The sequence below is a fragment of the Periplaneta americana genome, chromosome 2 (genome assembly GCF_040183065.1).
Source record: "Periplaneta americana isolate PAMFEO1 chromosome 2, P.americana_PAMFEO1_priV1, whole genome shotgun sequence".
NCBI classification, from domain to species: Eukaryota; Metazoa; Arthropoda; class Insecta; order Blattodea; family Blattidae; genus Periplaneta; species Periplaneta americana.
This window is the reverse complement of record NC_091118.1, coordinates 15,441,207-15,453,888: the sequence shown is the minus strand read 5'-3', so window position 1 is coordinate 15,453,888 and position 12,682 is coordinate 15,441,207. Positions and strand designations below refer to the sequence as shown.

At 38.1% G+C, this 12,682-nt stretch overlaps 1 protein-coding gene across 1 annotated transcript in view; it reads right to left on the bottom strand.

Annotated features, from left to right (window-relative positions):
* Window positions 1–1,408, bottom strand: part of CAH1 (carbonic anhydrase 1) — a 304,545-nt gene extending 303,137 nt beyond the window's left edge. Inside the window, exon 1 of the mRNA XM_069846433.1 lies at window positions 987–1,408. Coding sequence (XP_069702534.1) covers window positions 987–1,023 — 37 coding nt within the window. The 5' untranslated portion in view covers window positions 1,024–1,408. The remainder of the gene's footprint in view (window positions 1–986) is intronic.
* Window positions 1,409–12,682: the final 11,274 nt, after the last annotated feature.

Sequence of the window (12,682 nt, the reverse complement as noted above, 5' to 3'; positions counted from 1 at the left end):
AATGTACATACAGAGTTATATGGCATTGGCACTGATAGTCATTGTCCAGTAATGATCGGAAAATCACAGTTAAGCTTTGAGCGCTAAGCATTTCAAACTTTCAATTGCTTCTCCTGCAAAATGTATTCCAAATCACATCCATCATTCTTGCAGTGACTCTTCAAATTTATTGAAGATGTGTGCATTTTATTATCCCTTAACTTAGCAAAGCTTCATTTCTCACAATAATTTCTTAAACCGTGTCGGACCGTAAAGAAAACAACTATCGCAATGTCCATATTTTTATGTTGTACAATATTACAGTATTGTGAAAATTTAATTTTCCTACTAATGTTTTTTCTACTGTTCTATTAAAATTATAGCATATAGCCTATTATCCTGTTGTATCCTATAGGATACATTATCAATTTATATTTTCGGCTGAATGATATGACATCACTCGTGGTTTCCGTCTGTATAAATATGACAAAAGGATGAAAATTTCCTAAGACATATCTCCTAAATTTTTATATTAAGAAGAGTGTGCTCCCAAAACTCGCTCAGTCCATTTGGTCAGTTGTACGATTTATACATTTAGATGATTATTTTGAAACCTCTGTGATATTTTAAATTTGTTTTCTTAAAAAACAACGCCAGTCTCTGTTATTGTGCATGACACTTGAAAACTCACTCAGTCCCGTAGGCTAGTGGATAAAAAAAAAACTAGTCCAATATTTTCATAAAAATGGACTTACTGTGTTTTGAGATCACACTCTTCAATTGATGTACATAAAAATATTTCACGGTAATATTCGAGGTCATCACTGGTCACTAAGCCTAATTCCGTCATTGTCACCACCGTGTCCACGAAAAACAACAGAGCGTTCCGGATCGTGAAAACGTCCACTTCGAGCCCTACCTTAAGTTTCATCAACGAAAAGAAAAACCTCATAAATTCATTTCCAAAATCGGGAAGGAAACCAGTGAATATGGCACATCACACTCACCATTGCTCTCGGTGTATCCCCACTCCAGAGTGCTCATGTCGGTATCACGTGCTGGCACGAACTGACGGATTCAATGAAGTTGTAGGCCGCGGGTCTGTGCCCCCTTATATACACTTATCATACACTTCCAGATGCATAATACATAGATAGGTGGTGCCCCAATGGGGGGGAGGGACTTGGTAGTCGAGGAGGAGGGGGCTGCACGTGACCCCACGTCACACGCTATCAAGGGCTACCCCCCTTAATCTCACCAAAACAAGACGATGGTCCTGCCCTCCCCCAGCCACCTGTTGATTCTGCGGACATGGGGCGCCTGCACTCACCAACACACAACACAACACGCGGCCGCTCTCAAGTCAGTCAGCTGAGTAAGGAAGGACGAGGCGAAATGAGTTAGAAACAAGCCACTGCGCGTGCGCGTCGGGAACGTTGCTCCACTGTGGACACAACACAGCTGACGGCTCGGCCGCTAGTAGAGGCCTACACGGCGTGTTGGTAGCATGCTCGAGGCCCTGTACACACGGGGCAGAGTTTCCGTACGAAATACACGTGATAACTTCCTGTTTCAGTGAGACGGCTCTACAGAAATTTTAGGTTTTAATAAACTCGAATTTAGTTTCCGTTCCTTATATTTATTTTTTTGGGTTATTTTACGACGCTGTATCAACATCTAGGTTATTTAGCGTCTGAATGATATGAAGGTGATGTCAGTGAAATGAGTCAGGGGTCCAGCACCGAAAGTTACCCAGCATTTGCTCGTATTGGGTTGAAGGAAAACCCCGGAAAAAACCTCAACCAGGTAACTTGCCCCTACCGGGATTCGAACCCGAGCCACCTGGTTTCGCGGCCAGAAGCGCTGACCGTTACTCCACAGGTGTGGACTCCTTATATTTATATTTAAAGTGGTTGTGCGTGAACGAACGAAAAAATTATGACATCTTATAATATAGAGTGGACCACTCAATTGTATGTGAATGGTAAACGATTGCAGGTAGAAACCTACAGGAACGTTTATATGAAAGGAAAAGTCAACAAGTTTCGATATGCACATCACCATATCTCTATGTGAGCTCCAGCTCTCACTTCATTCATTCATTCATTCATTCATTCATTTATTCCATAGATCTTACATGAGCAATGAAGCTTTAAGATGTGGAACAAGTCAAAATTTTACAATATTACAATTACAATTTTTACAAATTTTTATAGCTTTACAATTTAGTAATTTTCTACAATTTTGTGCAATTTTTTACAATATTTTGGCGAGATGTAGTGAGATGAGGTGAGATCCGAGGATTCGCCAAAATATTACCCGGCATTTGCCTTTTGGTTGGGGAAAACCTCGGAAAAACCCAACCAGGTAATCAAATGAAAGGGGTTGATGCCGAGGACTCGCCATAGACCATCCGGCTTCAGTCCCACGGCTGTGGAAAACCTCGGAAGAAACCAAAGACCATATCGACGATATCGAGGAGATGAACGATTTCTTGCCAAGCAAATTGGAGATGTATTCTGGAATACTCTCAATAGCCTCTATGATGCGCTCCCGAAGATCACGAAGGTCTCTGGCTGGGGTGGCGTACACTTTATCTTTGACGTAGTCCCGAGAAAAAATCGAGCGGTGTTAAATCAGGATCAGCGCCGAGAAGGTCTAGCATCGTATTGGCGAATTCCACTCGTTTGAGTTTGTCATCCGGCTCCAGACGTTGCATTAACTCCACTTTGTATGCGTACAGTTCGAGACGTTTGTGGACAATGCGTTGCAATGTTGATTTTGGTACTTGAAGTTCCCGCGAAGCTCTTCTTAATGACTTCCGCGGGCTTCGCTCATACGCGGCTTGAACATTTGCAACCATTTCGTCGGATGTTCTACGACCACCACCATGCTTCTTCAACACTGATGCTGTAGCTAAAAATGTCTCGTGACATTTCTTAATGCTTTTAGCAGTTGGAGCATCATGGTTAAACACTCGCCGATACTCCCTTAAATTGATTCAAACTCCGCATATCACAACACAGTTTGCGCTTTCATCTGCGGTGTCGCCATTTTGACAATCGATAAAATGTACGAAAAGAAACCGTGTCTGCGCACCATCTACCGATAGGATTCCAAATTTGTTGTGTTTTTCTTTCATATGAACGTTACCGTAAGGTTCCATCTTCAACCGTTCACCAGTCACATACAATTGAAATTAGGGACATTCGAGCGGTCCACTCTGTATACTACAAGCTTCAAATTATAGTGTAATTGAACTTTTCACAGCAACATTTAGCTTTAAAATTCAGGTTTCTCAAAACTTTAAATTTTGAGTTATTTCCCTTTTGAACTGGGCCGTTTATTTGTTCTGGCGGCCTTGTTGGGGACCTTGCTGAGTGAGGATGATCGTGGATTATTCGCGGAATGATGATGGTGAGGGGAAATGGGAGAATCCCGAGAAAAACCTCTCTCGTCTGCTTTGTTCATCAGAAATTCCTCCAGGACCAACACGGATAGGACTCGAAATGGACCGAAACGGCGTTCCAGTTCGAAAATTTCAGGAACCTTTCCGTTCCGTCTCATAAGAAATGGCCATTGACTCTTTCGAGTCCTTCGAAGTTGGTATAAATTATAGGCCTATACGATATTTCAATGCATTTTTTAATTAACTGCAAATTAAATTGTTAAAATAATCTAACTACACCGTCGGTACTACTTTATTGCATTACACGGTACTATTCTAATTTATAATACTCTCGTGGCATGCCTTTGATTTGTCTGATCTGAGTATCGTTGAGGTTCTGCATAATAGCGCGGCGTTAATCAAATTAATAGGACAGGACTCACCAACACTTTATCACTTCATATCGAGCTAATGATCAGATGTCACAGGCACTGCTAGGCAGTGAGTTGAATTTATTATTTAAATTGCGTCCTGAGTATCCATTTCAAAGACTGCGAAACAAAGATTCCAGACAAACGTATAGGCCCGGAAATCTTCTTTTTTTTTCCCCAGTAATAATAGGCGGCATATTCGTCGAAGTAACTTATTAAAGACGCACTCACGCACGCAGGGTGATTCACGAGGATTTATCGTTACTTACGGAGCTTATTTCTGAAGACATTCTGAGCAAAAAAAAAAAAAAAGTCATATAAACATGTGTTCTAATCTCAATATTCTCAGAGTTACACTAATTTCCATTTGTTAGTAAAATACCTTTGTGCGAGATCGTGCGTATTTGCTTGTTTTCCGCACAGAACCAATACGCGGTAAGTGTGAAATACCACATTCAGTATTCCCAACGTAACACACATAACAATTTCCCTCTTCTTACCGCTTAAGCGCGACATTCATTTTACTGCTTTAGGCTTTTAACATATTATTTTTAGAGACGTTTAACATCGTAATAATTATAAATTGGAAACTTACCACTGCAATTTCACCTACATTGCACTGTTAATTATTGTTTTTAAATATTTGCAAAAATTAAGTAAAGTCTACTGCTCCACGAAACTTATTGCATTCCTGATACAAGTAACATTAAGGAAGCCGTGAAAAAATCAACAAGATTCCAGATGCCGATGTTATTACTGCAATATGTTATATAAATAATATTGTTAAAATATTAAAATGAAAAATAAATCATTACATAACCTTACCGTTTGTTTTAAGTTCGCATTTATAGACTGGGGGAAAAAAAGACAGACGTATATCACGGCCTGCTGGAGTATAGTAAACACATAAAACATTTTATAGCAACAATGTTGAAGAAAGATACTTTGGTTTTCCGAAGTTGCCGTCATTAAACAGAAACCAAGATGGAGATTTCATTGCAACTACTGTAATTAGAAATTCGTCTTTCAGGTATGTAATAAACGATCTTCGCACAAAATAATGTACGATACACGAGCGGTATGTTTGTTTTCATGTTCTCGGAAATTAAAAAAGCTCAACCACGTTTCGCTTTTTCAATCTTTTCCTCGACCATTAAAACGTCAACATACCGCTCTTGTAACGTATATTACTATTTTTCTTTAATTTTGAGGGTAAAAATATTAAAATAGAGAATAAAGTATTCAGAAATTTCAAGTTTTAATTGGCTAGTATTCTGAAGCTAAAATATCTTGTTAGTTGCTTTGTACAGATTTTATTTTTGAATTTTTAACTAAGAATTACATTATTCTTACGCATTTATCACAAAAATTGTTACAAATCATACGATTTTAGGAACTTGATTCTTCACAGTTTAATGAAGCATCGTAATGTACAGTCTTAAAGAATTTACAAGAGTGGCGTGATTTGTAACAATTGTTTGATAAATGCGTAAGAAAATGTAATTTTGTAGTTAAAAATCGGAAAAAAAAAATTCTGTACGAAGCAACTATGGAATTCACAACACATTTTTAGCTTCAGAATACTAGCTAATTAAAGAAATGATACTCCTGAATTGTTCATTCTTTATCTGTAATATTCTTTTACCCTTAAAACTAAAAAATAATGGTAGGGTAAATTAGGATCTGTTGGACAATCGGGCATGTTGGACACTTTGTACTTTAACGTGTTACCACGCCACTTGTGGGCACCACATTCTGCTAGAAGTCAATGACGGAAGTAGCCCCACTCGTGGCTACTTCAGTCATTGACTTCTAGCAGAATGTGGTGCCCACAAGTGGCGAGGTAACACGTTAAAGTACAAAGTGTCCAACATGCCCGACTGTCCAACAGATCCTAATTTACCCTATTTTACAAACAATTTCAAATTACTGTAGCTCTGAAAATATTGAGATTACGATAAATGTTTATATGACATTTTTTGCTCAGAATGTCTTCGAAAATAAGCTCTGTAAGTAGCGGTAAATCCTCGTGAATCACCCTGTGTATATATGTGTGTGTGTGTGTGCGTGCGTGTGTGTATGCGTGCGTGTATATACAGAGCGACTCATGCTTATATCCAACGTCATTAGCATTACTTAAAATTCAACGTAAGCACCAGCATTTGCTGCACATTTTTTTCAGAAGTGGTTGAACGTTCTGAATCGCCCTCACAAACATATCATTTCGCACCCGACCACACGCCTCTCGAATTACCGTTTCTAAAGTAGCTAATCACATCCCGAAATTTCCTGGCGTACACTTTTGCTTTAAGGTATCACCATAGAAAAAAAAGTCTAACAGTGTTAAATCTGTCGCCATGGTTACTGCTCCAAGATTTATTTATGCAAAACATATTCCAGTAAATTTTCTGATTAAATGCACATGTTTCGGACCGCAATGAGAATAAAATAAAATTAAAGCTTCATTTGTGCTACAAATGGTTCGGAACACAGTACATTTTAATGGTGGAATGGGTCACTTAACCCGACTGCTTACGTTATTACAGTGCAATAGAAAGTTGGACATAAATATCGGCCGCCCTGTATTATGCAGGGTGTTTCCCTGATGATGTTACAAACTTTCATGGACGATCGAGAAGAGCAAAAGGATTAATTTGAGATAAGAAACCCTGGTTCGGAAATGTCTCAGTCGAAAGTTATAAACCAAAATCCTTTTGGATGTTTATTGAAGAGCAGTAAGAGAACCCAAAGATGTTTGTTTCTAGATTTAATAATTGTATTGCCTTCAAGCTACGAAGACTACATTTACATTTGTTCCAACTGGCGAACCAGCATCGATGCAGGCATGACAAAGTCGCGCCTGATCTAATGTCACTGGAGTCATTCTAATGATGTCACAGGCAGCTAAGATTGTTGCTAGGAGGCCATCTTCGTTCTCTACAGGTGACTCGTGGAGAGAAATTTTTTACATGACCCCACAAGAAAAAATCAAATGGAGTCATACTTAAGGCGAATATGCTGGTCAAGAAACAGGACCTCCTCTTCCAATCCACTTTCCAGGAAACGTCTTACTAAGGTATTCAGGAGCACCATTTGCACAATGAACTGGGCCCTTCATGTTGACAAACGTCATACTGCTGCAGTTAAGCGAATGAAAGAAGATGTAGGTCTATTACGTAATCATTAACTATGCCCGCCAACATGTTCACTGCAAATCTTACTCACTTGACGGCTACATATTAGCGGGGGTTGCTCACCTTTCTACTACTGTTATACCTCCTGCAATCTACGAACATCTGTTTTGGTTTGTAGCTTTCGACTGAGGCGTTTCCCGATTGGGGTTCCTGGTTTCGAATTGATGCCTTTTCCCTGTTCCATCATTCCTGAAAGTTCTTGTCAATGCGGATGACGTGAATATGTTAGGAGAAAATCCACAAACGATTAAGGAAAACGCGGAAATTCTACTTGAAGCAAGTAAAGAGATAGAGTTGGAAGTAAATCCCGAAAAGACAAAGTATATGATTATGTCGCGTGATCAGAATATTGTACGAAATGGAACTATAAAAGTTGGAGATTTATCCTTCGAAGAGGTGGAAAAATTCAAATATCTTGGAGCAACAGTAACAAATATAAATGACACTTGGGAGGAAATTAAACGCAGAATAAATATGAGAAATGCCTGTAATTATTCGGTTGAGAAGCTTTTGTCATCTAGTCTGCTGTCAAAAAATCTGGAAGTCAGAATTTATAAAACAGTTATATTACCGGTTGTTCTTTATGGTTGTGAAACTTGAACTCTCACTTTGAGAGAGGAACAGAGATTGAGGGTTTTTGAGAATAAGGTTCTTAGGAAAATATTTGGGGCTAAGTGGGATGAGTTACAAGAGAATGGAGAAAGTTACACAACGCAGAGCTGCACGCATTGCATCCTTCACCTGACATAATTAGGAACATTAAATCCATACGTTTGAGATGGGCAGGGCATGTAGCACGTATGGGCGAATCCAGAAATGCATATAGAGTGTTAGTTGCGAGGCCAGAGGGAAAAGACCTTTGGGGAGGCCGAGATGTAGATGGGAGGATAACATTAAAATGGATTTGAGGGAGGTGGGATATGATGGTAGAGACTGGATTAATCTTGCTCAGGATAGGGACCAATGGCGGGCTTAGGTGAGAGCGGCAATGAACCTCCGGGTTCCTTAAAAGCCAGTAAGTAAGCAAGTATCATTCCTGGAAATTTGTAACATCACCGCGAAAACACCCGGTATATATTATTCTGGCTCAATGAAGTGACTACAGGTTCGTGGTTTCCGTCTGTGTATCTATGACAAAAGGATGAGCATTTCCGAAAGACAGGTTCGTGGTTTCCGTCCGTGTAAATATGATAAAAGGAACGAGGATTTCCAAAGACATGTTTGCGAAATTATTATATTAATTGATGTGTGTATAAATATATCATGGTAATACTCGACGTCATTTCACTGTTCATTAATTCCGTCGTCTCATCAACAGCACCGTGTACAGAGCGTTCCTGTTCGAGGCATGCAGACGTCGATATAATCTTTCAACGATTCAAAGCTGTCCTTCACAGCTGGGTAATTATGAATCCTCTTTACAGTATTGATGAATTTTTAGTATCCACTGTAAATATAGCCTTTTAAAATGTTTGCAGTTATTATCTTGTTGTACTATTATGTAGGCTATTGTACTTTGGCGAAGTCAATGGCCTCTGACCTGAGGTTCTCGAATTAATAGATATTGAATGATTGAACCCGAGTCGCCAGGATAGAAGATAGAGAGGCTAACCACTCGACCACGGACGATCTACTGATTCTTCTAATATTCAACTGCAGATTTACAAAAAGCTGCACGTATTAATTGATGTAATTTCTACAGCATTGTAATGGGTTATTTAGCGCTATTTTTTATGAATGAAAAATAACTTTCAGATGAACAGCTTTCTTTTCACTCATATATCCCACGTGAAAAAATATAGACTACTTTTAAATGTGTAGGTACGTCTGATTGAGTGCACTCATCTAAAAAACAAATTATGTGAGGCTTCGATTTGTTTTCTAATAGGTCATAAAACGACTATTATAAAGTGTTTGCGGGATTAATAATGTTAAATATTTTTAATTCCATTACCATAAAAAATATCTGTAATATAAAATAATAATTCCTGCAAAAATATTTAAAATCGTTAAATAATAATAATAATAATAATAATAATAATAATAATAATAATAATAATACTAATAATAATAATAATAATCATCATCATCACCACCATCACAATATAGCGTTGCGCTCTGGGGGTTCGATTCCAGCTTGGGCTGATTACCTGGTTGAGTTTTTCGCGAGGTTTTCCCCAACCGAAAAACGAATGTCAGGTAATCTATGGCGAATCTTCGGCATAATCTCGCCAAATACCATCTCGCTATCACCGAATTCATGGACGCTAAATAACCCCGCAGTTGGTATAGCGTCATTAAATAGCCATGTAAAAAAATAATAAAACATTTTGATATACAGTACTTGAATCATAAAATTTATACAAAATTTCAGCATTTGAACTTAATATTTTATTTGAGTTTTGTACACTAAATCCAAATGTAAATATATTTTTTTTCACACAGTACAATATGCAATAGTAAAGAAAAAAACTACGTAGGCCGTACTGCTTTACCCATAAAATATTCCAAAATGATGCATTACTACGCCGTAAACATTACATCGAATTATTCAACTTCTGTAGGTCTGAAGTTTAAATATTAGCAAATTTATACACGTCTCTTTAAGGAGCATCTTCTTCATTTCTTCTCCTTCCACGATCATTACCACTATCATCGTCATCATTATCATCATTATAAAGTAAATCCTCATTGTTGTGAATCATTAACGCAATCGTCATTAACTCATCACTTCCATCGTAATATAAGCCATCATCCAACATCGCATAATGATTCATAAACTCACGTCAGTATTACACGCTAAGGCGAAAGGGGAAAATGACAGACAGAAATTAGAAAAAAGAAAAAGAAAAGAAGAAAAAGTAGCAGGCGGATCAGAGGGCGATAATGGGGAAGAAAAGCAACGACGAAAAAGAAGTTGAAAACGGAAGGAAGTAGAAAAAATACCAGTAATGATAATATGTTATGTAAGAACTAATTGAAGTCCGGAGTGGAGGTGGCTTCTACATAAAGAATTAGGAAGGTTATCGCAATTATAAGTCGAATGGGGAGGAGGAAACAAAGTTGGTGATATGTAAAGGAAGAGAAAGAACAGGGAAAGAGAAGAGGATAAGAAAAAGTAGAAGAAAAGGAGATGAACAAGAAAATATAAGTGGGAAGACAAAAGAAGAGAAGTAAGAAGTAACGGGTAAAGGAGGAGAGAACGTGAAATAGAAAGGAGATTGAAAGAACTGAAAGAAACTTTAGTAAAAGAAGAAAGAATAGAAGATAATCTATAACAGGCCTACTAACGTTGAGTTCAGACTTCTGACGCCTATAACAAGAGAGGAGCATGGTCCGCAATATACTGAAGTGAGATGGGTTGCCTAACGTACAGTATAAACGTAGATATCTTAAGCGAGTCTTACGGACTTTGCCAGTGGATGGATAGATGGATGGATGAGTGGATGGATGAATGGGTGGATGGATGGGTGGGTGGGTGAATGGACGGACGGATGGACGAATAGATGGATGGATGAGTGGATGGATGAATGGGTGAATGTAGGGGTGGATGGGTGGATGGGTAGATGGGTGGATGGAGGGGTGGATGGGTGGATGGACTGACGGATGGACGAATAGATGGATGGATGGATAGATGTATGGATGGATGAATGGATGGATAGATGGATGGATGGATGGATGGATGAATGAATGAATGGATGATGGATGGATGGATGGATGAATGAATGAATGGATGATGGATGGATGGATGAATGGATAGATGGATGAATGGATAGATGGATGGATGAATAGATGGATGGATGAATAGATGGATGGATAGATAGATGGATGGATGGATAGATGGATGGATGGATGAATAGATGGATGGATAGGTAGATGGATGGATGGATGGATGGATGAATAGATGGATGGATGGACGGACGGGCGGGCGGGCGGGCGGGCGGGCGGGCGGGCGGGCGGGCGGGCGGACGGATGGATAGGTTGATGGATGGGTGGATGAGTAGATGGATGGATGTATGGGTAGGTGGATGAGTAGATGGGTGGATAGATGGATGGATGGGTGGGTGGATGGATGGGTGGGTGGATGGATGGTTGGATTGATTGGTGGATAGATCGGTGGATGGGTGAATGAATGAATGAATGAATGAATGAATGAATGAATGAATGAATGAATGAATGAATGAATGAATGAATGAATGAATGAATGAATGAATGAATGAATAGGAGAACGGACGAAGGTAAAAACCGACGAACGGAAGAACTCAAGAACGGACGACCGGAAGTCGAGTATAGACGTTTGATGCAATCCTGGGAATTCCTCTTTTTTTAGTAGGTTATTTTACGACGTTTTATCAACATCTTATGTTATTTAGCGTCTCAATGGGATGAAGGTGATAATGCTGGTGAAATGAGTCCAGAGTCCAGGACCGAAAGTTACCCAGCATTTGCTCATATTGGATTGAGGGAAAACCCCGAAAAAACCTCAACTAGGTAACTTGTCCCGACCGGGAATCGAATCCGAGCCATCTGGTTTCGCGGCCAGGCGCGCTAGCCGTTACTCCACAGGTGTGGACGGGAATTCCTTAAATATTATTATTATTATTATTATTATTATTATTACTAGCCGTGCCCGTGCGCTCCGCTGCACTCGTTAGAAATAAATATAAAGTAATTACATAATTAAAATAGGACGTTTGATCCAGGGAACATTCGTGTTTGATAGAGGGATAAATCGTTTAATATGTTACTTAATTTACATTGTATTTAAATAATTAAATTGCGATCATTTTGGTCCAGAGACCACTCATTTGGTGCAATGACAATAACTTTAACATGTTTCTTATTTGTTATTACATGCAAGTATAGTTTAATGAAGATTGACATATCATTTAGATATCTCAAATTTTGTTAATACTACTGTATCTTCTTTTTATATTGCTTGTATTATTTTATTTGTATTTCTCTTGGTTTGTTTTGTAATTATATTTCTTTATTCTGTATATTTGAATTTAAATAAAATTAAATAAAAAATAAATAAATTAAATTAAATTTAGTTTTAATGTGTAAACTTTATATTACTTGCTATATGGTTCCATTGAATTATGGTAATAACTTAATTTTAACCATTGTTTTCTACGTCTTCAGTAAATGGCGCTTGGCCCACTATGGTTCTGAACCCTTCAAATAACTTAAATAGTGATACAGCATAAACAGTGACATGTAATTATATTTCTTTCGAAAATATAAGAATTCACGATCTCCTATGTACCATTTCCATGGAATGAATAAATGTGTTTTTTTCTTTCTACTCAAAAATTTTATATTTTGCACATGGGAATTACTGCAGGAATAACAACGCTACAATCTGAGGCGGCGGTGAAAACGTATTGTATTGTTATTTTAAAAGTCTATCAGACCTACCAAAAATGTTGCATAGAATAAAACTTATCGGAAATCATTTTTAAAGAAACTTTTGTTATGTAACATTTTTCACAAAAAAAAGCAATAATAAGCGAGATATTTCGATTTAATTCAGGCCCCGTTAAATGAAGTATTTTGAATGCCATATAACCTAAAATCTAAATTACAACGAACTTAATTTATATTTCAATTTTCATCGAAATCCGTTCAGCCATTATCGCGTGGAAAGGTAACAAACATCCAGACAGACATACAAACAAAAATTAAAA